Genomic DNA, 27,911 nt, shown 5'->3' on the forward strand with positions numbered 1-27,911 from the left:
AAGAAGGGAAGAAATATTGGATGCACAGTCAGAATAATAAAGTGCAACCAGAGACTGATGAAATTACCAAACAAAGGTAGGAAAAATGATTTTATTTTCAATTTAGTGATCAAAATGTGTCTGTTTTGAGAATTTATATCTGCTCTCTATGTTTTGCACTATGGTCCCCTTTTACTAAACCACAATAGCGGTTTTTAGCGCATTGAGCCTGTGAGCATCGAGAGCAGCGCAGGGCATTCAGCGCAACTCCCTGCGTTTAAAAAACGTTATCACGGTTTAGTAAAAAGGGAGGGGGTATATTTGTCTATTTTTGTGTAGTTGTTACTGAGGCATAAAGTCATCTGCCTTGACCTCTTTGAAAACCCATGGAATATAAATGATAATTAACATTTTCTCTGCGTACAGTGTGTTTTGTGTTTTTTAAAATTTTATTGTTGGTAGATCATTTTGACTTGGCCACGAAGGTAAGTGGGAGGGAGGGGAACTGCTGAAAGACATCTAGTAATCCTTACAGACTTGACTGCAGGGAATTATTTTTGTAAAATCATGTTTTGTTATGTGACTGGCATTATTTAGACTTTAATTTCTATGAATGAATAGAATGAAAATGATATAAAATTGCTTGCTTGTTTTTATGTGCGTGCGCTGAAGGGAGGTGGAGAGAGAGTGGGCTGAGGACGCTGAAGGGAAATGGGGAAGAGAGAGTGGGGAGAAGATGCTGATTTATAAATTGACAATTGTACAGAATATTGTTTCTTTTTATACTTTAATATAATAAGTTCAGTATAAAACTATTCGAGGCTTGTGTGGATAGGATCAGGTGGTTTGCGGGGATGGGGACCAAGCTCACGGGGACGGGCGGGGACGGAGACAAATTTTTCCCTGTGTCATTCTCTAGGCTCTGCCATGAATTGATTTTGACTACGTGCAGGCGAGCGGGGTGTCAGTCGGGTTGACATAGCCGTTGTAGCGCAAGCAGGCACGGGGTATGGCTTTCAAAAAAAGTCTTAATAGTTGTATTGCTGATTTTGGCTCTTTTGACTAATGAGTTTGCCTACCACTGGGCTAGGGTATATTGTACTGAGGTAAATTGTGTGTGTACGCTGTGCGTACTTGTATTATTCTTAATTGCTGCATTAAGCTACACTCAGCGATGCGCGTATGTTGTGTGTATTGTGATGATGTGGCGCATGTTGAAGTGCTCGTAGTGCAAGTCAGGGCTCGTTGATCAAGTTAAAATTTTATCAAACGTTTTGCTCGTTTTGCAAAACACTCACAAACCACGCTACTCACAATCCAAGGTTTTACTGAATTTATAACTGGCACCAGGAACCCCCTCCCCCTTTTGCCTGCCCACCAATGAAAATTGGCCGGAGGAGATGCCCATTCCCTCCTGCCGTGGTGACACCCCATCCCCGCGTGAGAGAAAGTTGCCCACTCCTTCCTGCTAATGGAAGGCCCCCCAATGCAAACTTATCTCAAAGGTATGGGGGAGCATCCGGTGGCAGGAGGGATTGTGCATCCCTCCTGCCTTTTTTGGGGGTGGGGAGAGTAGGGCATAGTTCGGGGGTTTAGGGGGGAAGGCGCCTGGCGTGGAGGGGGGCCTCCATTGATAGGAGGGAATGGGCATCCCTCCTGCTAATTTTCTTTCACGCAGGGGGGGTCGCCATGACAAGAGGAAGTGTGCATTCCTCTTGCTGATTTTTGCTGGGGGGGGCGGTGTCTTCTGGTGCCACTTCATGGGGGGATCTTTGGGGAGGGCCATCATGGGTGGGGGGCTGATATGACATTTATTTTTTTAATTGGGCAGATATTGTGAATGAGTAACACATACACACAACATCTGTGCCATTAAAAAAGAAAAAAGCTCCAAAAGCTGAGGGGCTTCCTCAAACCGGCTCTGCGCATGTGTCAGTTGCTCTCAAAGTGACTGATCAGGAGGGGATCATACTACGAACCTCCATGCAAATAATTTGCATGGAGGTTTGTTGGTGCATCAATCACTGTTCCAGAGTTGGCCAAAAATTCAGCCAACAGCGATTCACACTGTCTTAACGATTGTGTTTTGTGCATCTAGCCCTCTCTCTCTATTCTGACCACTAATTCCTTTCACCCTGCCTCTTTAAGATAAGAACAGGTCACATTAAAAAAAACTGTAAAAATCTCATACATGCTATTTGTCATGCAAAGTAACAAATTTTCAGGTGAGAAATAGTGCTATGTATTTTTGTATTGAATAAAATTCTTAAATAGGAAACTATATTTTTGGTTTGCAGATTAAAACTATTTTGAGTGGCTTCATCATTCGAGGGTACTTGGGCAAGTGGACGCTGATGATTAAGACCATCACTCTGGTCTTGGCGGTGGCATCTGGTCTAAGTTTAGGAAAGGAGGGCCCTTTGGTACATGTTGCCTGTTGTTGTGGGAATATTTTTTCCTACTTATTTCCAAAGTACAGCAAAAATGAAGCAAAGAAAAGAGAGGTAAGTCCTTGCTACTGATGGACTTAATTACATATTAAACGTAATTTACTTAAATCGTTGTAATGTAATTCTCTCGGTAATGTCTTGATCTCTTTTAACTGTAATCCGCTTAGAACCGCAAGGCACAGGCGGAATAGAAATCACAAATGTAATATTAAATATGTCATCTCCTATGTGGCTGTAATATTACGGTAAATAAAAGAACAGTAGAAAAATAATCCTTTCAATGTGTTTATCTGCTGTCATCATATTATGTTGCTAAGTAAGTAGAGTAACTTGTTTTTATAGTAATGTGATATATTGATGAAGAAATGATATGACAGAAGGTACTATATATGTCTGTTTTTATTCTGTATGTTCTTATGTACACTGCTTAGGTGATAGGCAGGTTATAAATACAGGGCTAGAGTCACAAAGCAAACCAATCGGTTTGCGAGCCCTTTGCGACCCGATTTCCCTCCGACTCAATTCACTAACATGTGTAGCGATCCCATCCCGATCCGTGCATGCAAATGAGGGAAATGGCATGCAAATTTTGGAGGGCAGCGATTCACTAAACAATTTTTTAACACCGATTGGGCTTGCTGATCAGAAAAGAAGCAACTGTTGAAGACCAGTCGCTTCTATCCTAGCCGACTCTCCTGCCCTCTTCTGCCCTTTAAAACCACGGGCTCACAATGCTTTTTAACAGAGCAAGCCCGTGGTTTTAACCTGAAATCCGTCGCCACTGCCATCGGGCCCGACGCTGCCCACCCTGTCCCTGCAAATATGGCAGGAGGGATGCCAACTCCCTCTTGCCATCGCAAAACTGCTATCGGCCCGGCCCACCACTTCCCGTACCTTAGTCCGCGGCTCTTAAAATTATGGCAGGAGGGTTCCCATCCCTCCTGCCCTATCTACTACTACTAAACCACCCCTCCCAACAAGTGCCCCGAACACCCCTTCTTCCCCGAACCCCCCAAAAAATTTGCCCCGCAGCCGCCGTTTAAAATTATGACAGGAGGGTTCCCACTCCCTCCTGCCATCGGTCCCACCCACCCAAAAACTAACGGCAGGAGGGATGCTAACTCCCTCCTGCCACCCCCCCCGGATACCCCTTTCCCGGTCCGGTCCCCTCCCCACCCCACCCTCCCCTTACATTTAACGGAGCAGGAGGGGTGCTCAAGCCCTCCTGCTCCAATGCCTACCACGATGAGTCTGAGGCCTTAGGCCCCGTCCAGGTGCATCATGTGACACCTAAGGAAGTCCCTGATTGGCCAATCAGAGACTTCCTTATTAAGTACTTACTAAGGAAGTCCCTGATTGGCTGAGGCGCCTCAGGCCCCTCCCAAGGAAGGAGCCCGAGGCGCTTGAGCCAATCATGGCCTTAGGCCTCACCCTGTGCATCACATGATGCACTGGGGCGAAGCCTAAGGCCTCAGACTCGTCGCATTGGAGCAAGAGGGATTGAGCACCCCTCCTGCGCTGTCCATTGTATTATAAAGGAATTGCTAGTTGTATATTATAAGGTCAGTTATTAATAGCACACACTAATACTGTCAGCATGCATTGTATGTAAATAACTCTTTTATTTATATTAGAATATACAAATGTTAAAGCAACAAAAATTAAAGTTCTATTTACAAAATGAATGCTAGGATTCTGGGATTCAGATCTGCTTTAATTTGATCACACTAAACACTGACAAGTTTATCAATGGAACCGACAAACCTAGTTTGACCTGTATTTGCTATAAATCATTCAAGTACTCTAAGATCTAGTAGTCAACATCTTTTACAAATTCCTTCTTTAAGACACCTTTTCTATGATACAACCCGCAAATGTATTTTCTCTATGAGTGCACCCGAGCACTGGAATTCATTACCAGCTTACTTAAGAGAGGAAGAAAATATCAATAAATTTAAAATAAATTTAAAAACATTCACGTTTAAGGTCGCATATAACTTACGACTTCCCGTCAGACCAAGATCCCTGATTTATGCCAATAAATAATAATCAAGGAAGAGCATAGTTTCCCTCCCCTATTGTGCTATCCTTTCTCCTTCTTTCCTATAAATGATTGTAGTTCCACCCTTTTTCCCTTATGTCTCGGTCTGCCATGTATCTACCCAAAGTATTAATAATATGTTACCAATTTTATATTTTTAATGTAATGTACACCACTTTGACAATTTTTAAAGAGGTATATCAAATTTTAATAAACTTGGACTTGTATAGCCTTGTTATTGTGCACTAAGATTTAGTAAAAAAGGTGGTGAAATAAGGTGGTGATTATAATGTTAATTTCTGGCTGTTGGAGATTGGCATATTGCAAAATGCAGCTTCTAATTTTACTTTTCCTTTCTAGGTACTATCGGCAGCTTCAGCAGCAGGAGTATCTGTTGCTTTTGGAGCTCCAATAGGTGGTGTTCTATTTAGTTTGGAAGAGGTATGTGTTCATTTAACATATATGTGGCTCCTATAGACTTACATTCATAGCGGGATTTTTATACATCTTGATGCACAAAGCCTCCAGTGTGTTTGAATCTTACTGGCTATATCTTTGTAAAAATGAGATGTGCCATGGTATCTTCTCAGTTGTTTGGGGGGGGTTTCCCCTTTTTAACCCTGTTATCAGGCAGGGTTAATGCAGCTACATGACTGGATGACATCATGATACAGCTTAAAATGATTAAAAAGAACAGAAAACACAAAAACATGAATGGAGCATAGCATGGTTTCCACAGGACACTCTCAGGACAGGAATGACTTGACAGCAAGACTAACTAGTTTTCCCAACAAAACCGGCACTTGCTGAAAATCAAACCATGGAGGTAGCCTCTCTGCATGCTAGCAGACCAGGTGCTGCCTCCATACAGGCTCATGGCATACATGAACACTCCAGTTGTAGAGCTCTGTGAAATTGCTCCTCCATACTGACACCACCACTGGTCCTAAAGGAAGTTTCTCCAGCCTCATCACTAAAAGAAATATAGTGTTCCTCCCCAAATACTCTGACTGACTACATCATGCTGGCTATTCGTTTAGAGACTTGCTCAACTCCATCAGCCCCCATGACTACCCTCCTCTGCTGCGCTATAGCTTCTACAGAATTCCTCTTAGATAGTACTTCCCTCCTGCAGAATTCTTCTCAGACCCTCCCCTGTTATACCTGAGGAACCTCAGATCACACTCAATGCCACAAACTGCTGCAACTTTGTCTTAGGGATCCCTTGCCGAAAAACTACTCCTGGGACCATGAAGATGTTTATCAGAAGGTCAGGGCAATGACCTATAATCAGGAAGAGCATTGGGATTTTTGAAGCTCCTTCAATCTCTGAAGAGCTACCATCTTTGAACCCCATAGAAGTGCCTCAGGACCTTGCCCCAGATGTCCAAAAGGACAATAACTCCTACCTAGATTTTCTTCAAAAGATTATTAAAGCTCTGGTCCCCCAGACTGCTCATATCACACAAAATAAACAAGATTTCAGAGCTATCCTATAGTCCCTCAGTACTCCTAAAGAAGTTCTTGGCCTACTGATCCATCAAATCATCCAAGATCTTTAGCTCAAGATCTGGAAAATGCCGCTTACTATTCAGCCTACTTCCTGACATTTTCATTTAATTAATTAAACATTTATATGCTGCCTTGTTCCAAAGTGGTGAACATCAATACAAACACAATTTTAAAAAAAACAAACCCAAAATATCAAAATAACAGAGAAGATTTATCCTGAAATCCATCATTTCAACCATCCTGGACAAGTAAGTGTCTTTTCAGCAACTGCCGAAATCGAGTCTGATTTTGTTCTCGACATAGTCCTGTTGGCAACATGTTCCAAAGCTTGGGGCCAGCCAAAGAATAGCTTCATTTATACATCTTTTAAAGTCGAACCTCCCAGAATGTTGGTTCTATCAATTGACTTGAAACTTTAAATCGGAGTGATCTCCCTGGAATATACCACTGTAACAGGTTCTACAGATATTTACAAGCAGATTGGTAGACACTTTGGTATCATCGTCAACAGTTTGAAGTTGACCCTATTCTCAACAGATAACCATTATAAATTCCTATCATCTAGATCTCAAATACAAGTTTCATCCTGCTCTAGGTCACATACTTCCACAGTTTCCTCACCAATCTGCAGATTCAGAAACAGCTTTGAAGAGGACTAGTAGTATTGGAATGTAGACTAACATGCCACCTGAGAAGGAGCAGAAAATGTTAGATATAGTTTGCAAAACATATCGGGGAGCAGTGCTTAACTTGAGGACTGTAGCCTATTGGTTCAAATCCCTCCACTAGCCATCACCCTTTGATCTAAAATTTAGTGGATAGTGTATATTCTCCAGATAATTATCCCTCTTGACCCTGGACTTGCAAAATTATGGTTTCAATCTCATCCATACAACCTATGTTATTTAAGATGCTGCCTTAAGCACCTCAGTAATTACGCCTGGGCCAGTCAAAAGTTTGTAGCTCTAGGCTTTGAACACCAGGAAAGAGCTCTCCATGACCATCTTGCTCATGCATCCTGTTGTTGAGAAAATTTCTTTGGCACTGTTCTTAAGAAAAAGCCGTATTCTCAGGCTTACTATTCTTGTAAATGGTTACAGCCTTAAGCAAGTTATGCTCAACAGCAGCAGAGGCCATGAGAAAACAGGCAACCACATTATCAGTTTCAACAAAACCCTCTCAGATTTTTTGGCAATCTGCCTGTAGGGAGCAGATTAATATTTTTCAAAGAGCTTTGGTAATCCATTGCCATGGACAAATGAGTCCTCAGAATTATTAGCCAAGGATACAGAATACATTTCTCCAATATCTTCCTTCCCCCAAGACCTCTCAAGAAGCCCACCAGCATCCCCTTTTATCACCTTGGTATCCTAGCTTCAGAGCTGGACTCTTATGAAGGCACATGCAGTGGAACTAGTGCTTCACACTCAGTGGGGTTTGAGCTTCTGTTTGGGGGGGACTTTGATCCATGCTGGACCTTTGAGAGCTCAAGATGTTTGTCCTCAAGGAGACTTGCAGAATAAACTCACAGTCACCCCACAATTCAATGAATGATTTGCTAGCCTCTCTAGATTGCAAAGATGCCTACATGCACATACCCATCCATCAATAACACGGGCAAATTTTGTAGTTCACATTCTCAACAATACAAGATCCTCCTTTTCAAACTGTCCTCTACCCACAATATTTGCCAAGTGCATGGCAGTGGTGGCCACCCATCTTCACTGGAGAAGCTACTTTGTTTTTCCCTATCAATTGGCTGGTATTGGGGCAGATAGAACAAGCCACCCTCAACATCATTCAGGCTGCTGGCTGGGACACTTTATATAGCGGATGCCTTATATGACCTTTTGACAGTGCTGGCAAAGGTGTCAGCGTTCTTCCTTTTGACCCACAAAATGCTCTGCGTCAGGCAGTAGGCTGGTGTTTCCACTTCCACGGCATCTTTAGCAATTGTTTGGCACAGGCATGGAGGTCCTCATGGATTTGGTAATGGACCGTTGTCCAAAGTCCCTGCCTGATAGTAGACCCAGACCCTCTAGGGCTTCTGGGTGTTCTAATTTTCATGGCTCCAGACATTCCAGACAGTGTGCACATTCCATGTCACATAGATTTTCCCGGCCCACCGCAAATTTCTGTGGTTTCATGTTCTGGAGCAGCTTTACCAGTTCTCGGCCCTGCCCTTTGGGCTGGCGACGGTGGCTTGGACCTTCACCAAGGTGATGGTGGTGGTGGCAGTTTACCAGAGAAGATGGGTCTGCAAGTTCACTCTTATCTAGAAGACTGGTGTATCGGAGTTCCCTTGTTGACAGAGGGACGTCGCACAGTGGAGCAGCTGCTTCAGGTGCTGGAGGACTTGGGCTGGATGTCATCCTTGGAATGAGTCCTCTGCAGCCCACGCAGTCATTGGCATGCTTGGCAGTTCTTGTCGGTACAGATTTCTGCGCTTTTGGAGCAGTTGGTTCCTTCGGGGTAGGATTATCTTCAAGTTCTAGGCTTCATGGTTACCACACTGGATGCAGTTTCTTGCGCAAGGACACAAATACATCCGCTTCAGCCTGCCTTACTCTTTCTCTGGACGCCACGCCGAGATACCTTGCAGATTTGTCTGCCGTGGCCTCTGTAGACGCGAGCAAGCATGGACTGGTGAATTCACCCACAATCCCTCTGCAGAAACTTTCTGCTCCTCATTGTCTCCTGGATCATGGTAAGGGCAGATGCCAGCCTTTGGGGCTGGAGAGCTCATTGCAATTGTCCTGTGCAGAGGTGGTCACTCTCACAGAGAAAGTAGTCCATCTGCCCTATGGAGTTCAGGGCCATTTGTTTGGCTCAGATGAGGTTTCAGATGCAGAGAAAGTGGTTCATCAACCGACTGGATCTCTGGGCCATTCTTCTGGCCTTGATGAGATTGCTGAAGACCTTGAAGGGCCAAGAGGTCAGGGTCTTCTCTGACAATGCGACAGCAATAGCCTTTGTCAATCATAAGGGAGGGCCCAAGAGCACTCCTCTGGCTCAGGAAACCCACCTTCTTTTTCTTGAGCGGAACGTCTTCTGGCGCTGACAGAAGCGCATGTGGCGAGAGTGGACAACGTGCAAACAGACCTCCTCAGTGGACAGTCTCGATCCGGGCGAGTGGATCCTGTTCTCACAGGTATTTCATGGCCACTTCATGATTCCGAATGGTGCTTTTCTTCTTTCGTCCAAGTTCCAAAGCCCGGAAGCAGAGGGCTCGACGCGCTGATACAGTGCTGGAAGCAGGAACTTTTTCCTGTCTGTTTTTACTCTTGGGCTGTTGGTCAACTGTGTCCTTCAGAGGATCCTGGTTCATCATGGCTGCACTATGCTGCTGGTTTCAGCTTGATCACACGGGCGTGTGGGTTGCAGCCTTTGAGCTGAGCGCTTCTTCATACCCTTTCAGTTGCCATGCCAGTTCCGGGACCTTTGGCTCTTACATGGCTCTTGAGCACGCCCTTGGTGTTGAGGCTCTTTTACAGTCTAAGAAGTCGTCCAGGGTGTCGGCATACGCTACGGGGTGGAAGGCCTTCCAATACTGGTGTGTTTAAGTCCAGGTAGATCTGTATTCATCTCTGATCTCGCCGATTCTTGCCTTTCTTCCTGCTGGAAAGATATTGGCCTTATGGTGGCTTCTCTATGGGTCCCAGTAGCCAGGCTCTCTTACTTAGAGCCTGGGACAGTTGGTCCTCTTTGGTGGCTCATGCTAATGTCACTCCATTCTTGCAGGGGGTCCGTCATGTCATATGGTTGAATGTCCATCCTTTCCCTGCCTCGGACCTTAGTCTGGTGCTGTCTAGCTTTTATCCAGGTTCCCTTTGGCCTTCTTTCAGATGCGTCTATGTTGGTTTTGATGCTCTAAGCTGTTGTTTCAGCTTTTCATGTTCCTTGGGCAGTGTGTTTCCCTACCTTTCTGCTAACAGGTTCCTCAACTCAGGACCATCTATTGAAGAAACTGGTCGTATGTAGGGTTCTCCTGCGTTACTAGGAGGTCACTAATGAGTTTTGCCTCTCTGACCATCTGTTTGTGCTGACTCATTTGATTAAACAGGGTGCTCCCGCTTCTAAGGCCATGATTTCCAGATGGATCCGTGAGGCCATTTCGTCAGCCTACATTCTTTCTGAGAAACAGTCCCCTGTTTCCGTCAAGGCACTTTCTAACAGAAGTGAGGCTTCTTTGTGGTCCAAAGCTAAAACTGTCCCTCCTGAGAAGATTTGCATGGTTGCAACGTGGTCTTCTCTTCCCACGTTGGTCACGTTTTTACAGAGTGGATGTTGCTGCAAAGCAGGACTCTGCCTTTGGGTCCTTAGTCTTAAGCTGTTTAGAGGGAATGCTTTTGTACGTCCCTATTTTCTAGAATGTCTTACCTATTGCACTGGAAAAAGAGATTATGCACTCTACCCTGGTAAGCTCCTTTCTAGTAGATAGTTGAGACATTCTAGACACCCTGCCCTGTCCTTTCTGTGCCTGTTTAGTTTGTCTGTTTATGCTTCTCCATGATGCTTCTTGGAGACCACTCAGCCCTTGAGGGCTGGAAAGAATTTGTATATATGTTCCTTTTATTGGGGAGTTGTGCTGCGCTCCTTTGGAGCCTGTGTAGGTGGTTACTGGTAGTGTTTCATTCCTTTCAGCAGAACACTTTGTTTAGCCTGTTATTACAGATGCCTCTACTTTACATATGTGGGTGCCTCTCGATGTTTGGGTACTGACTGTAGAGGGCACTAAACCAATCAGTAAAGTACTACAGAAGCAGAGTGGATTCCTTCTGCAGAGCATGCGAGTATGGGGAAATAACACTATTGTCTAGACTTATATATTCACTGAGGAAACACGACCACATCACAGTGGCATACCTCGACTCACACTGGCTCCCAATACAAGCAAGAGTACAATTCAGATTCTACTGCCTACTATTTAAAACCATAACGGAGACAGCCCAGCCTATCTAAACAACTGCCTAATCCAATCTACCTCAACCAGACATAGGAGAACCCACAAACCGTTCACGCATCCCACAATCAGATGTCAAATGAAAAAAACTGTACGATAGCCTTCTAGCCACACAAGCAGCAAAATTGGACTACCAACTCTCCAATTTACTGATAACAACCCCAGATTACAAATCGTTCAGAAAAGAAATAAAAACCATGCTATTCAAGAAATTCTTGAAGACAAACTAACATCGCAAGACTCATCCCAAATCTCTGAAGCAACCCGCTCTTCTCTTCAATTCTTCTGGAAATGGCCAGATAACTTATTTTGTAATCCGACTTGAACTGCAAGGTATTGGCGGAATAGAAATCACTAATGTAATGTAATGTCTCGCCTATCTACTGGAAAAGAACTTACCAGGGTAAGTACATAATCTCTTTATACAGAGTATGAGTCAGAGGTACTGAATGATTTTCTTATTTTATGTTATTGAAGGGAAATGCTTATTGCAATGGTGGTTCAAAAAAAAAATGTTGAGAGGGTGCTGGAAAATTCTCAGCCCAACCAAGAAGAGAATGACATGGATATGGTTCAATCAATGATCTGAAACAATGTCAAAACAGAGAATTTTGTTTCTGCTAATTGGCACTTAATAAAATAAGATAACTCCTTTCAGATATAGTGGTAAAATAATGCTCAAAATTTAGGAAGTTGGTTGATTGCGCTGAGAACATTTCAATACCCCCTTGTATTTGTTGAGCAGATTATACTCATTGACTCAGCTTGAAGCCTTTCTACTTAGATTATTTCATTTGGTAAAATTTTTGGTGACATTGTTATTTTAAGTGGCAAAACAAAAGAAAGGCAAAGCTGATGTCACAATACAACACAAGGGATTTTATTGAAAGTTCCTATGGAAAGTCCCAACTAGGATCCTGGTTTTGGCAGAACACTGCCTTCCTCAGGGGACACACCAAACTGATAACAGGATTTAACAGTGGTATCTCTATTTATCCCAGGACAAGCAGGCAGCATATTCTCTACATGTGGGTGACGTCACCGACGGAGCCCCCTAGCGGATGTTTTCGCAAGCAGACTTGCTTGAAGACCTTCAAGATTGTGATTGGCCCGCGCATGCGTGCGTGCCCCTCCTGTCCAGTCTAGGGCATGTATTTCCTCAGTGTGGCCTCAGTTCACTGTTTTCCGTGGAGCCAGAAGCACTGCTCCCTTGCTTCACGCGATATCATTGTCCCTCTTGCACCGCGGCTTGTTTGGTTAGTTTCAGTTGAGTCGCTGTGCCCGCGTCTTTGTTTTCCTTCTTTTTCGGTTTTTTCAGTTCGTATATGTTTGACCAGGTTCCCAGTCTTACTCTAGCTGCCTGGCCTCGTGGGGCCGCAGCTATATTTTCTTCTTATGTCCCGGCCTTGTTTCGGGTTTAAAAACTGTACTAAGTGCAACCGGGTTATCTCCATCACCGACCCTCATCGTTGGTGTGTGGAGTGCCTGGCTGCAGAGCACCGCATTGAGATGTGTCCCCGTTGTGCGACTTTGCAACCGCAGACTCTTCGTAGGAGGGTGGCCAAGATTCTCCAACTCTTTGGCCCCATGGATCCTGCAGGACAGGCCTCGAGCTCGCCCTCGGCGCCCTCGTTGGGTACCTCGGCCTCGAAGTCCCCGTCAGCCTCGAAGGCTCCGGCCTCGGCTCCTCCTGCTACTCCGGCCTTGGGTAAGTCTCCTCTTTCTTCCTCAGATGTGCCGGCAAAGAAGCCTACCTCGGAGTCTCATGTCAGTGCCGCCTCGTCGGTGTCTTCGAGACATCACTGTAAGCATGCATCCTCACGTAGGGAATACTCTTCTTTGAGGTCGCCCCCGAAGGAGTGCACTGCTGCACCTAAGACCCAACCACCTTTGGTCTTGGTGCCTATGTTCGAGGACATGCTTAAGGCTATACTTACCATGCAGCTTTCCTGGGTGGTGAGCCAACTGGTCCCGACTTTGACGCCTCTGACCTCGGTCTCGACCCAGTCGCGGTCTGACGAGCCCGAGCGTCCCCTCGTATCTCGAGGCCATGCCCGCAAGACTCGCCGGGTTCCTCAAGTGATTCTTCATCCTCCGAGTCACCTTTGACTTTTCGGGGGTCCAGGCCAGGGGCCCGTTTTTCCCCGCTGCTATGTCGCAGCTTGCCTCTCCTAAAAAGGCCCGGTCTTCGCCCCTTCGGGGCAGGTCTCCGACCGCGAAACCTTCCAGGCACACGCTTGTCCTCGAGTTGAACTCTAGTGTGTGTTCCCCAGCGAGGTGGCTGCCAGCCTCTAAGGGGTCTTCTTCAAAACCGGTGGAGGAATTTTCCTTTGTCCCATCTTCTCTGAGGCTTTGCCAGCTGTTTCCTGGGACCCCGGGGTCTTCCCTGGTCCATCTTGCATGGGGTCATTCCTCGACGCCCCCCCAAACACTTTAGTCGAGCCTCTTCGGTCACCCATTCGCGGGACTCCGAGGCATCGGCTTACTATTCAAGGGAAATTTCTCCCTCTTTCTCGGCTGCCCCCAGATCTCGCTCGGGGTCTCCTCAGGAGGATGTGTCTTCTTCTCGAAACTCCTCCTTTACTCGTTTCATCTCTGACATGGGTAGGGCCTTGAACATGGACCTCCAGTCTGAGTCCCGTTATACCCTGGAATACCTTGCGGAAATGGGTGTTGATCATCCGCCCTGTGAGGCGCTACGATTGCCATTGCACCAGGTTCCCCGGCAGACTTTTCTCCGGAATCTGGAGACCCCATATGTGGTCACTGCCATTCCCTCCAAGTTGGAGTCCCGTTACCAGACGATCCCGGTTAAGGGGTTTGAAAGTTCTCAGCTTTCTCACCAATCCTTGGTGGTTGAGTCTTCCTTGAAGAAGTCTAACCCCTTGAAGGTTTATGCTGCCGTCCCTCTGGGCAGGGAGGGCCGTACGATGGACAAATTTGGTCGCCGTCTTTATCAAAACTCAATAATGGCGAATCGTGTCCTCAACTATAATTTTATCTTCACGTCCTACCTCCAGTTCTGTGTGGATGCCCTCCGCTCTTTCCGGGAAGCTGTGCCAGATTCTAGGCGTCAGGAGTTTAGTCTCCTCAAGGAGACCCTCTCCCAGCTCCGCCTTTATATTTTTCAGGCGACCTACGACGCCTTCGAGTTGTCATCGAGGGTCACAGCCTTTGCGATCGCCATGCGTCGCCACGCTTGGCTCCGGATTGTGGATATGGGTCCGAATCTACAGGATCGTCTTGCCAATCTCACTTGTGTGGGTCATCAGCTCTTCGATGATTCCATCGAAGCGGCCACCAAGCACCTCTCAGATCATGAATGGTCCTTCGCTTCCCTGGTGAAACTTAAACCGAAAGCCTCTCCGGCTCGGCAATATAAAATTCTTCTCCGGAGGTACCCACAGAAATCTACTCCTGCCTTCTCTCGGCCTTCTTTGAAGTGGCCGCAGCAACAGCAGCAGCGTCAAACTAAGGCCCAGCTGCCAGCTCTGGCGATGACTGGGCCGTCTTTTTGACAATTCCGGTCCGAGCCTTTGGGCTCCCTTCCTCCTGGAGCCTTCCCCCCTTCCCTTCGGGAGTCGTCTCCATCATTTCTATGCCCAGTGGAAAAGTCTTACCACCGACAGTTGGGTGCTTTCTATCATCAGGGAAGGGTACTCCCTTCACTTCAGTCACGTAACCCCGGACCTGCCTCCAAGAGAGTTTCTTTTGCTTGGCTTCAGCTGCCTCTCCTTCTCCAGGAAGCTCAGGCCCTTCTTTGCTTTCAGGCGGTCGAGGAGGTTCCCCCGGACCAGTGGAACACCGGATTTTATTCCTGGTACTTTCTGGTACCCAAGAAGACGGGGGATCTGCATCCAATCCTGGACCTCCGTGCTCTGAACAAATTTCTGGTCAGGGAACGGTTCAGAATGCTCACCCTTCCTACGTTGTACCCCCCTCTTGGACGAGGGGGACTGACTGTGCTCGCTGGACCTCAAAGAGGCATACACGCACATTCCGATACACCCGGCCTCTCGCCGGTATCTGAGATTCCGGGTGGGGGATCTCTATCTCCAGTATCGTGTTCTTCCCTTCGGACTGGCGGCCTCGCCAAGGGTCTTCACAAAATGTCTAGTTGTGGTTGCTGCAGCCCTGCGTCTCCGCGGCCTGCAGGTGTTTCCCTACCTCGACGACTGGTTGATCAAGGCGTCCTCTCGCCATGAAGTGCTGCGAGCGACGAATCAAACTATCTTGTTCCTTCAGAGCCTCGACTTCAAGGTGAACTTTCCCAAATCTCAGCTCTGCCCGTCCCAGTCTCTGGAATTTATCAGAGCAGTCTTGGACACGGCTTGTCTCCACTCCTTCTTGCTTCAGCCTTGGCAGGAGGCCCTTGTTCTCTTATGCCAGAGGGTTTCCCATCTGTCCTCGGCCCTGGCTCGGCTCATGATGGTCCTCCTATGTCACATGGTCCTCCTAGGTCCTTTTGCCAGACTTCACCTCCGTATTCCTCAATGGACTCTAGTGTCCCAATGGAACCAGGATCGGGATCCTGTCTCTCGACACATTGTCGTGACTCCTTTGTTGAAGCAGTCTCTCCATTGGTGGATGCTCTCTTCCAATCTTTCCAGAGTTTTTCTGTTTCATGCTCCTCCTCCGCAGAAGGTCCTCATGACGGATTCGTTGACCTATGCTTGGGGGGCTCATCTGGATGGTCTTCGTACTCAGGGTTTTGGTCCAGTGCCGACCACCTTTGTCACATCAATCTACTGGAGCTTTGAACGATTTTCCTCACCCCGAAAGCTTTTTGTCACCTGCTTCACGACCGAGTCGCCATGTATTATATCAACAAACAAGGGGGAACGGGGTCCCAGTCCCTGTGCCAGGAGGCGATGTGGCTCTGGGATTGGGCCATCCGCTGCAACATATTCCTTCGAGCAGTCTACATTCAGGGCCAGCACAATTGTCTGGCGGACAAGTTGAGTCGTCTTCTGCAGCCTCACGAGTGATCCATCTATTCCTTGACTCTGCGTCAGGTATTTGCTCGTTGGGGGACTTCGGACGTCGATCTGTTCACGTCCCTCCTCAATCAGAAGTTGCCCCGCTTCAGCTCCAGGGTTTACACCCCTCTCAGACTCGAGGCAGATGCTTTCCTGCTGGATTGGACGAACCTGTTTCTGTGTACGTTCCCTCCATTCCCTCTGATTCTGAAAACTCTAGTCAGACTCAAGTCCTCGCATGCCACCATGATTTTGATAGCTCCTCGGTGGCCCCGGCAGCCGTGGTTCTCCCTTCTTTTGCAACTCAGTTCCAGGGAGCCTCTTCTTCTGCCTGTTTTTCCTTCTCTGCTTACACAGAGTCGAGGTTCTCTTCTTCATCCCAACCTACAGTCTCTGCACTTGACGGCTTGGTTCCTTGAGACTTAATGCCCTCATTCCAGTTCTCACAACCTGTGCTGGGCGTCCTGGAGGCGTCTCGGAAGGAGTCCACTTGCCAATGTTGCCATCAGAAGTGGATTCGCTTTGCTTCCTGGTGTGCTACTCGACAGCAGGAGCCGCTGCCTGCCCCCTTATCTGCTGTCCTGGATTATCTTTTACACTTGTCTGGCGCTGGACTCAAGTCCTCTTTGGTTTGAGACCACCTCAGTGCCATTGCTGATTTTCATCAGCCAATTCACAGGAAGCCTATCTCTGTTCATCCTGTGGTTTCCCGCTTCATAAAAGGCCTTTTCCACGTTCATCCACCCCTTAAACCTCCTCCTGTGGTTTGGGATCTTAACGTGGTCCTTGCTCATTTGATGAAACCCCCATTTGAACCGCTTGCATGGGCTCACTTGAAGTTTCTTACTTGGAAGGTTGTGTTTCTTATTGTTCTCACTTCTGCCCGTCGGGTCAGTGAGCTTCAAGCCTTGATTGCAGAACCACCTTTCACTGTCTTCCATCATGATAAGGTGGTTCTCCGTACCCATCCTAAGTTCTTGCCTAAGGTTATTTCTGAGTTTCATATCAACCAATCCATCGTTCTTCCTGTGTTTTTTCCAAAGCCCCATTCTCACCCTGGAGAAGTGGCTCTGCATTATCTTGATTGTAAGCGTGCGCTAGCCTTCTACTTGAAGCGCACTGCTCCTCATCGTTCTGCTCCCCAGCTGTTCTCTCTTTCGATCCTAATCGCTTGGGTCGCTCTGTTTCTAAGTGGACCATTTCTAACTGGTTGGCTGCTTGTATCTCTTTCTGTTACGCTCAGGCTGGTCTCTCCCTGCCGGGTCGAGTCACGGGCCACAAGGTCAGAGCAATGGCAGCGTCTGTTGCTTTCCTCCGCTCGACTCTGATTGAGGAAATCTGTAAGGCTACCACTTGGTCCTCGGTTCATACGTTTACCTCGCACTACTGTCTGGATGCTTTTTCCAGGCGTGATGGCCATTTCGGCCAGTCAGTTTTGCAAAATCTGTTCTCCTATTTTGCCAACTCTCCCTCCATCCCATTCTGGTTAGCTTGGAGGTCTCCCACATGTAGAGAATATGCTGCCTGTTTGTCCTGGGATAAAGCACAGTTACTTACCGTAACAGGTGTTATCCAGGGACAGCAGGCAGATATTTTCGCAACCCATCCACCTCCCCGTTTTTGGCTTCTTTGCTTGCTACCCTGAACTGAGGCCATGCTGAAGAGACGCATGCCCTAGACCGGGCGGGAGGGGCATGCGCGGGCCAATCGCAAGCTTGAAGGTCTTCAAGCAAGTCTGCTTGCGAAAATGTCCACTAGGGGGCTCTGTCGGTGACATCACCCACATGTAGAGAATGGATAACACCATGGATAACACATGCTGTCCCTGGATAACACCTGTTACGGTAAGTAACTGCTTTCAGGTTGTTTTGAAAAAGACCTTTAGGAACATACTGGAAAAAAAAGTACTGACAGCCAAACTTCTAAAGAAACTTGTCAAGAAACTCTCAGTGAGAACTGAAAGTGTGTAGTAAAAAAAGCCAGCACAGGTGCATTACCTCTTTATATATCTAATGCACCTGTGCTGGCTTTTTTTACTACACACTTTCAGTTCTCACTGAGAGTTTCTTGACAAGTTTCTTTAGAAGTTTGGCTGTCAGTACTTTTTTTCAGTATGTTCCTAAAAGTCTTTTTCAAGACTACCTGAAATAGAGATACCACTGTTATATCTTGCTATCAGTTTGATATGTCCCCTGAGGAAGGCAGTGTTGTGCCGAAACCAGGATCCTAGTTGGGACTTCCCATAAGAACTTTATTAAAATCCCTTGTGTTGTATTGTGACATCGGCTTTGCCTTTCTTTTGTTTTGCTTCTTGCTGTGCTGGGCAAAGGAAGATTCCTCTTTTTCTTTCGAGTTGCATATTTTAAGTGGCACACTAGATATATTTTTAGATTGTTATTACTGCAAAATTATTTTTATCAAGCTTAAAATTAGTTCTTGGGAAATATAACAAACAAAATACCATTATAATAACTTCAGTTCTTTGTAATTAATAAAGTCTCAACACTTCAGTGTAGTTTAAGACAATTTGATAAATTAGTATTACAGATACTAATTTCTGGACTGTATCTTTCTTAATTGCTTGTCTCTTTTTTGTAGGTGAGCTATTATTTTCCTTTGAAGACTCTGTGGAGATCCTTTTTTGCTGCCTTAGTTGCTGCATTTGTTCTAAGATCAATCAATCCCTTTGGTAATAGCCGCCTGGTCCTATTCTATGTGGAATACCATACTCCTTGGTACCTGTTTGAACTGTTACCATTTATTCTTTTGGGAGTGTTTGGTGGACTTTGGGGAGCATTTTTCATCCGTGCAAATATTGCTTGGTGTCGTCGACGTAAAACAACAAAGTTTGGAAAGTATCCTGTCCTGGAGGTTATTGTTGTTGCAGCTATAACAGCTGTCATTGCTTTTCCAAATCCTTATACCAGGCTTAACACCAGTGAACTGATCAAAGAACTTTTCACAGACTGTGGGCCTTTGGAGTCATCCTCTCTATGTGACTACAGAAACGATATGAATGCCAGCAAGATAGTAGATGACATCCCTGATCGTCCAGCAGGTTATGGAGTCTATTCAGCCATGTGGAAGCTTTGCTTAGCTTTAGTGTTTAAAATCATCATGACAGTTTTCACTTTTGGTATCAAGGTAGGTTATATTGTTATTTTCTAATGTATGTGCTTTATGAAACTTCCAAAAGAGAAAAAAACAAAACAATAAGATAAAAGTTCTAAAATACATGCTAGAAACATTTCATATAGGCACATTTCACTACTTGGGTAGGGTATGTATATGTGATTGTGGGATTGCATCTGTTAGTAACTTGGTTTGATGGATGTTTGAGTGAACAGGGTGCACCTGTGTTTGCTGTACATATGTGTGAGGCATCATTGCAGGTGATTACATGAGTTAGTAGATGGATGTGTGGACTTTATTTATTTAATTTGTTTTCTATCCCATTTTCCCCAGGGAGCTCAGAAAGGGTTACAAGTTAAAAAAGAATTCAAAGGTGTTTGTCATAGTTATCCTGTACAGTATAAGTTTTTCAATACAAGTTTTTATCCTAACTTAGACACACATTAGGGATCTGATACCCATATACATAATGTATAGTTACAGGTTAAATTTGTCATAGTTACAGTGGAAGATGTTTCAATACAAGTTTTTTTTCTAACATGATACATACTGGGATCTAGTACCAATATATGTTTCTTTGTAATCCATTGGTCATGGGCAGGGGAGTTAGGTGAAGAGGTATGTTTTTATTCCTTTCCTAAAGATGAGGAGACCTTCAGGGGATCTGATCTGCGGGGGCAGTTGGTTCCAGTGATTCGATATGAAGTGGGAGTAGGAACGTTGTTTGTCAGTTTGCAGTTGAAGGGCACAACCAGGAGGCCTCTTGAGGCGTGTTTCATAATGGGAGCGGAGGGACCTGCTCGGCACATATGGAGGAAGCTTTCCCATCATGTAATCTGGTGACATGTCGTTTGATGATTTGAACACTAGCATCAAGCCCTTGACACAACATTTGACCACGTGCTGCCAGTGAGCCAACAATAGAGCCTGGGAGACGGGCACGGAGGTTTTTTAGAAGCTTGATTGCCGCATTTTGTACATTCTGGAGATGTCGTATGTTGTTTGCCGTGAGACCGTTGAATAGGGCATTGCAGTAGTCCATGCAAGAAAGGACTAAGGCATAGAGTAGTTGAGTGAAGTCAGATTCAGAGAAGCAGTTCCTTATTTTTCAGACTTGACATAGGTAGTAAAATGAGGAAGATACCACCTGAGAGATATGGTTGGAAAGTAACAGGTTAGAGTCAAGGAGTATTCCTAGGCTGCGTGCCTGGTCCTTTGTAGTTAAGGTAGTCGAGTCCCAGTATAGTGAGGGACAGGCACGGTTGCAGTGTTCTTTGCAGATCTAAAGGAGTTCCATTTTGGAGGCATTTAGTTGCAATTTGTTGGCAGTTATCCAGTTTTTGATTTCTGAGAGGCATTTTAAGAGTTTCGTGATCTGGGCATCACGGTTTTCTCCTAGCGATAGGTATAGTTGGATGTTATCTGCAAAGGCGTGAATCTATATTTGAAATTTGTGGGCTATGTCTAGGACTGGCCTAATGTAGAGATTGAATAATAGGGGGGATAGCAGAGCCCTCTGTGGAACACCGTATTTGATTGGTTTCGGTTTCGATAATGCATCGTTGAGCAGTATGCTTTGGGATCTATTCAGAAAGGAGGCAAACCATCATAACAGTGTCTCGGATTCCGATTTCAGAGAGCCGCGCAATAAGGAGAGGATGGTCAACAGCGTTGAATGCCATGCTGGGATCTAGCAGCACTAGAAGGACATCATTACCCTTATCCTTGAGTTTCCATCTATCGGCGATGTCAAGAAGGACTGTTTCAGTACTATAGAATTTCCTGAATGCCAATTAGAAGGGGAATAGGGCTCTTTGTTCATCGATGAAGGAGTGTAATTGGTTCAACACTGTTTTTTCTAGGATCTTAGAGACAAAGGGTAGATTGAAAACAGGTCTAAAGTTGCTGAGTACATTAGCATCGAGTGTGGGTTTTTTCAAGATTGGTCTGATGACCACTGATTTCCAGTTTGCGGGCACTACACCTGTTTTCAGAGAGGTGTTGATGAGAGGAAGAATGGCATCTACAAAGGGGTCTTTCACAGCCTCCAGGAGGTGTGGCGGACAGGGGTCCAGGTTGGAGCCGGAAGGGCATATAGCATCTAGTACCTTGATGATGTCGTCATGCAAGACTGTTTCAAAGTGAGTTAGGTTTCCAGTTGTAGTTTTAATTATCTTGTCTGAGTCATAGGGGAGTGATGGCTGTAGTGTGGTAGAGTCGAGGTAAGAGTGTATCGCTGTTGAGTTCGGTGTTAAGGCATTGGTTCTCTCTGCGATGTGAGTATTTTTTTTGTTAGTTGAAAAAGGTTTTTTGTTCTGTTGGGGGTCTTTAATAGTTGTTGGGAGTAGTATATCTTTTTTTTTAGCCTTCAGGGTGGCTTTTCTGTATTGTCAATGCAGTTATAGCAGGATGGCTTTTGCGCTCTTTTTATACTTGAGTAATCAACTTCAGATGGTCTCCATTTCCTTAGTCTCTTCCTAACACCTTCCCTTCACTTGTTCCCCCTTTACAATTGATCCCCTTCCCCTTGTACTCATGCCCCTTTTCCATTCTTCTTGAATCCATTGTTTCCACCCTTCTTCTCCTAACAAGCTGCTTCTTACCTTCTTTATTTTAACCATCTCCTTAGTTACCACAGATGTGTCCTCTTGAGCAGAAGGGCCAGGTGTTAGACCTTCATGGTGTGCTACTGTCCTAACACTGTTTAGCAACTTTGTGGTTTGAGAGTTTTGTGTGATTGTGTGTCATGTTATGTTTTTGAAAGAGACCCACAATGTTTGATCTAATCATAAGGTTCAACACAAGCGATATTTTTACAAGTTCAAACCTGCTGATTTCTCATTACATTTCAGACTCCTGATGCAGACCTTAGACCGATTGTCAAGTCTTGTAGAACTTGCTTATAAAGGAATTTCTTTAGCATCTTGAGGTCCTCTCCACTGTGTTTTGTCATGTGCCTCTATCTATGTCATGAAGAACTGCTTTCACTCTTTAGCTGGCAGGGGTTGCCACAAGAAACTGTCTCAACTGTTCAGTCAGCAAGGGTTGAGTCCTCACCAGCATAGCAGCCACTACACTTCAACTGTGAGTTTACAATAACTAAATAGTCCAGACTACCTGTAGATATATTCCATATATCAAAAAAGGAGGAAGGAAGACCAAACGGCAGCCAGCGTGGTTAACAAGTGAGGTGAAGGAAGCTGTTAGAGCTAAAAGTGAACCCTTCAGAAAATGGAAGAAGGATCCAACTGAAAAAATTGTAAACAGCACAAGAAATATCAAGTCAAATGAAAAGAAGATTGCACTAGAAGCATAAACACACAATAAGAATATTTTTAGGTATATTAAAGGCAAAAGGCTGGGAAGAGAATTGGTTGGACCGCTAGATGACTAAGGGATAAAAGGTGCTCTCAGGGAAGACAAGGCCATAACAGAGAGATTAAATTAATTTTTTGTCTTGGTCTTCAACGAGGAAGATGTGGGGGAGTTACCGGTGCCAAAATGCCAGAAGTGGTATTCAGTTCTGATGAATCAGAAAAACTCAAACAAATCTCTGTAACACTGGATGATGTAATGGGTCAATTTGACAAATTGAACAGTAGCAAATTGCCTGGACTGGATGGTATACATCCCAGAGTGCTGATAGAATTGAAAAATGAACCTGCAGTGCTATCGTTAGCAATTTGTAATTTTTTAAAAAAATCCAGCATAGTACTGGAAGACTGGAGGGTGGTCATTGTGACATTGATTTTTAAAAAGGGCTCCAGAGGTGATCCGGGAAATTATAGACTGGTGAGTCTGACACCAGTGCCGGGCAAAACAGTGGAGACTATTATAAAAAATAAAATGACAGAACATATACATAAGCATGGATTAATGAGAGAAAGACAACATACTTAGTCAAGGGACATTTTGCCTCACCAATCTACTGCATTTATTTGAAGGGGTGAATGAACATGTGGATACAGGTGAGACAGTTGAAATATTGTGTATTTGGATTTTTAAAAGGCATTTGACAAAGTACCTCATGAAAGACTTCTTTACATTACATTACATTACATTACTGATTTCTATTCCGCCTCAACCTTGCAGTTCTGGGCGGATTACAAAAGAGACATCTGGACATTTCCAGGATGATTACAAAGAGACTTCTGGACTTTTCCAGAAGAGTTACAAGAAGAAGAACATTTCCAGAGGAGTTAAAAGAAGAATGGTGTAGTATAGTTTAGGGAATGGGATACGGCAAGGAAGCTTGGGCTATTCCAGTGGATATACAATTCGGGATGCTATACAAATAGGATATAGTGCAGTTTCAGTATATATGCAGTTAGGGAAGCAGTTGACAAGCTTGGGCTTTGAAGGGAAGGGCACATTCCACTCTAAACCGGCCCAACCGGGCGTCCCAAGAAAGAGACTGCGGAATCCAGGTTTCCAGGAAAGCAGGCAGGTCTGCATCTACAATCCGCTCCGGCAGCACCACCAGCCGTAAGTTGTAGGGAACAATGTAAGCTTGCTTCAGCCAGAATTACCAACATCTATAATGACTTCGTCATTGCAAGCATTTAAATTTCCTAAAGAAGCACCACTACCTTATGTTCATGCTTCTCAAATTTCATTATTTGATGTATGGAAGGTAGTTACGAATATTGTAGGCCTCGGCAGCATATTGCCACCTTAGACTTTGTGTGTTCCGAGTGTGTGTTTTCTTTACTTGCTCTCTACTTTCTTTTCTTTTTTTTACTCTCTTCCTGTACATTTTTGTAGTTCATTCTTCTTTTCTGATTTTTATTGTATATTATTTTGCTTTTCTTGAAAGGCAGTTTATCAAATGTCAGTGAAACTAAATTGCAAGTCCAGCTCTGTGAATTTTCTCAGCAAGTTGTTACCAAGATAGGTAAGGTGGAAAATAAATTGAATCTATTGAATATTATTTCTAAGAAGAATGAGTCTCAGATTGGTGTGCTGCAACGAGCAAGAGTGTCTAGGATTAAGGACAGTGGAGAAGTTTGAAAATCAGATTAGGGGTACCGATTTGAGATTTTTGAATTTTCCAGGATGTGCATTACTATCTGGTGAGATTCTGACAAAATATTTCAAGGAAATACTAGTTTTTACAACTGGAAACAATTATTATTACAGAATGTCATTATTTGCCTAAAAAGATTCTGAAAGGAGGCCAAACTGATGGAGCAATGAACGAATTGTCAATGAGAGAGGATGAGATGGCAAATTTGACAGCATTTCTAGAAACTTCTCAGGAGAATATTTCTTATTGTGCTACCCTTCTGATTTCCTTTTCTTCAGAGGCTAATAACATTAATGTTTTGAAAAATTACTTTAGAAAGCGTGATTTATTTTTTTTGTTTTGGAAAAGTTCAAGTTTTTCCAAATGTGAAGACTCTCCTTTTCGGTCAATGATGACGTCAACAAATGGACTGCTCTCCGTAAAATTGACTACACCAATTAGACTCTAGCCCTTTTTGCCTCCTTTTATGTACTTCCTGAATGTATCTGTCATGTCTGTGGACTTATTTTGTGACTGTCATCTTGTAACCTGTTCTGAGCTTTTTGGGAGGACAGATAAAAATCAAAATAATTAAATTAAATTAATAAACAAATAAAGAGGTGAGCTTTTTAACTTGGACATGATCACTGCCAGAGACAGAGCCTGCCATAGGGATTCAGGCAGTTTGTTCCAGGCATACGGTGCAGCGAGACAGAAAGGATGGAGTCTGGAGTTGACAGAGGAAGAGAAGGGCACAGATAGGAGGGACTTGCCGGTTGAGTGGAGTTCTTGGGGGGGACCTGTGCTTTTGCAATAGCATTGTTGCCGTTCCATCAATGTCACTATGATTTAACAACCCCAGAAGAAGCCGTCATCAGGCGAAACTGGTCTTGTTGGGATGATCCTCTCTTCTCTCTCCCCTCTATAGCGATTAACTTGTTCTATTGATCACTCTCTCCTCAAAAATGGATTTCCTGTCCTATTAACCCTCTTTCTTCCTCCCCTCTTAAAGTCAATCAATTTGTACCTTTGCTTAATCTTTGTAAACCGCTTAGAACTTCACGGTATTGCGGTATATAAGCTGTTATTATTATTATATAAGCTGCATAATTGAGATAAGTGTTGCAGTAAAGGAAGGTTGTACGCCCATTGTATACCTAGGACTGCATGGCACTTACATGCTAATTCATAAGTGTGTGCTAAATCCATTAGTGTAGCTTAGTAAAATACCCACATGACTAAGGCTCCAATCATTGTCATCATTATTGCTGCAGGAACAAAGTAAAACCACTTCTAATCAGGCTGTATATGAGATGTAAAGTGTGAGGTGTTAACCCTTTCATGACCAAGGGACATATTTGTCCCATAACTTTAAAATCCTATAAATTTTGATTGGGATAGTCTACAGTTCTAAATTTGATATGTACGGATTCCATATAATACTGCCTTTATGTAAACAAACTGGTTCCGACATTCATTCATTAGCGTCGTTGCCAGATTGACGAGAAGATTCACTTGCCACACTGTCCATAAGCCAGAAGTGTGATTTTTTAAAAAAAAATAATGATATTTCACAAAAAAAATCAATTTTTTGGCATCTGCAAGCCCTTTTTACCAAAAAAATGTCATCAAAACCACAAAAAGTGGCCTACGATCCTTATGGTCCTTATTGTTCCCTCTAAGCTGAGCAGGTGTCCTCCAGCTGCATTGCTACCACTAGGGGGTGGAATATTTTCAGTCGCTAAGGACAGGTATGTTCCCTGGAGTCCTGCAGAACTTGCCTGTCCCTCACAATTGAAAAATGTGACAGTAAAACAGCACCCTCTATTGGTGAGACTGTGGGTGGAGGACTCCTGCTCAGCTTAGAGGGAACAGGCCCGTAAGTTTATTTTTTGGTGGCCTTTAAAAATTACTTAACAACTAATCAGAGCTGTATAGGACTAGTTTCTAAAAATTTAATAGAGACCATTGCAGTCTAGAGTACAGTTGGAGATAAAGATATGAAAATACGAGGGGATGCTGAAAAGTTCTCAGCTCAACCAACCAACTTCCTAAATTCTGAGCAATATTTTGCCACAGTAGCTGAAAAAAAATGTTATCTTATTTCGTTAAGTGCCAATTTGCAGAAATGAAATTCAAAGTGGCATTGTTTCACATCATTGATTGAACCATATCCATATCATTCTCTTGGTTGGACTAAGAACTTTTCAGCACCCTTTCATAAATATAAGACATCTTATTTAACCCTTTAATTGGCAAATGGTGAAATGGCTGCTTTACATAACTTGATGTTGAACAAGAGCAACAGTGCCAAGTAAACAGGCATTTGGAGATGCAGATCTCCCATTAGAGCCATAGGAGATACATGTTGCTTCTGATCAACAATGCAAAATAAAGGGCTAAATGCTTATAATACTAATTCTTAGTAGTAAAATCAAAACATTGTAAAATGTTTCTGTACCTAACCTTATCCAGCAAAAGATATAAAATCATTTTACATACTTCTCATAATTTACATTGGATGTCATTTCAGTTCCATAAATATTACTATGCGGAGCTAAGCAGCAGAGCTGCTTTTAATTGCTGTTACTCTCCCCACAATCGGTGATTAATAGCTACACCTGATAGTGCTATACACTTGTTTTAAAGTTAAAAAATGTACTTGAAAATAACATGCTACATATGATTGCAAGTAAAGATAGTCTCCTGTATGCAAGTATCATGTAGTAAATGACTTTTGGGAATAACAGACTATTAGTGAGATGGTTTGTCATTTCCTTCCCCAGTCATCTTCCCCCCTCCTCCCTCCCCAGTTAAGGCCAGGTACTCATTTACCAACCTGAAGTAGCTGGTGACTGTTAGTCAGTTACCTGATAAAAATCCCAGTGTGGGAGTTGAACTCAGGTCATGGGTATAGTAAGCAAGTGGCCTACCAATTGGACCATGAGGCAAATAAATAGATTGAATAAAATGAAAACTTTTCAAAACAAAATATAACAATTTAAAACCAGCTCTCAGATCCACCAGAAGCCACTGTAAAATATTACTAACAGTGGCATGACCCTGTCGGTACTTTTTCTACAAAAAAAAATCAGCCTTTGAATTTTAGCCAACTGCAGCTTGGTTTTCAGTCTCATCAGCATTCTGATATATAGCGATAATCAAGAAATGTAAGAACAACTGATTAAACCATCTGCCTGAGACCTTTTTCCTGTAGTAATAGTGATGAAGCAATCTAGATGCCTACACTTTTGATTTTACTCATCCTCAACATTATAATCCCACCAACATCTCATGGAGCCCTTTTCATTTTACTGCCTTTCCATAGGAATGTTGTCCTAGATTCAAATTTGGTAAATTAATTTTTGACCAGTTAATAGCTTTTTTTAAATTTTATTAGGAAACCCCTTAGTACTCGAAAGGGTCCAGAGGAGAGCGACTAAAATGGTTAAGGGCTGGAGGAGTTGCCGTACAGTGAGAGATTGGACAAATTGGACCTCTTCTCCCTAGAAAAGAGGAGACTGAGAGGGGACATGATTGAAACATTAAAAATACTGAAGGGATTAGACTTAGTAGATAAAGATAGGTTGTTCACCTTCTCCAAGGTAGGGAGAACGAGAGGGCACTCTTCACCTAGAGAGTGGTAGAAAATTGGAACGCTCTTCCGGAGTCTGTTATAGGAGAAAACACCCTCCAGGGATTCAAGACAAAGTTGGACAAGTTCCTGCTAAACCGGAACGTACGCAGATAAGGTGGACTCATTTAGAGCACTGGTCTTTGATCAAAGGGCCACCGCGTAAGCAGACTGCTGGGCACGATGGACCTTTGGTCTGACCCAGCAGCGGCAATT

At 44.2% G+C, this 27,911-nt stretch overlaps 1 protein-coding gene across 7 annotated transcripts in view; it reads left to right on the forward strand.

Moving 5' to 3' along the window:
• The window catches only part of CLCN3 (chloride voltage-gated channel 3), a 190,404-nt gene that overhangs the window by 133,112 nt on the left and 29,381 nt on the right, over positions 1-27,911 (forward strand). For all 7 annotated transcript variants that reach the window (XM_033942323.1, XM_033942304.1, XM_033942294.1 and 4 more), the window contains 3 exons: positions 2,277-2,483; positions 4,831-4,911; positions 18,523-19,068. In XM_033942323.1, the coding sequence (XP_033798214.1) occupies positions 2,277-2,483; positions 4,831-4,911; positions 18,523-19,068 (834 nt within the window). The remainder of the gene's footprint in view (positions 1-2,276; positions 2,484-4,830; positions 4,912-18,522; positions 19,069-27,911) is intronic.

This window comes from Geotrypetes seraphini, chromosome 1, assembly GCF_902459505.1.
Source record: "Geotrypetes seraphini chromosome 1, aGeoSer1.1, whole genome shotgun sequence".
NCBI classification, from domain to species: domain Eukaryota; kingdom Metazoa; phylum Chordata; class Amphibia; order Gymnophiona; family Dermophiidae; genus Geotrypetes; species Geotrypetes seraphini.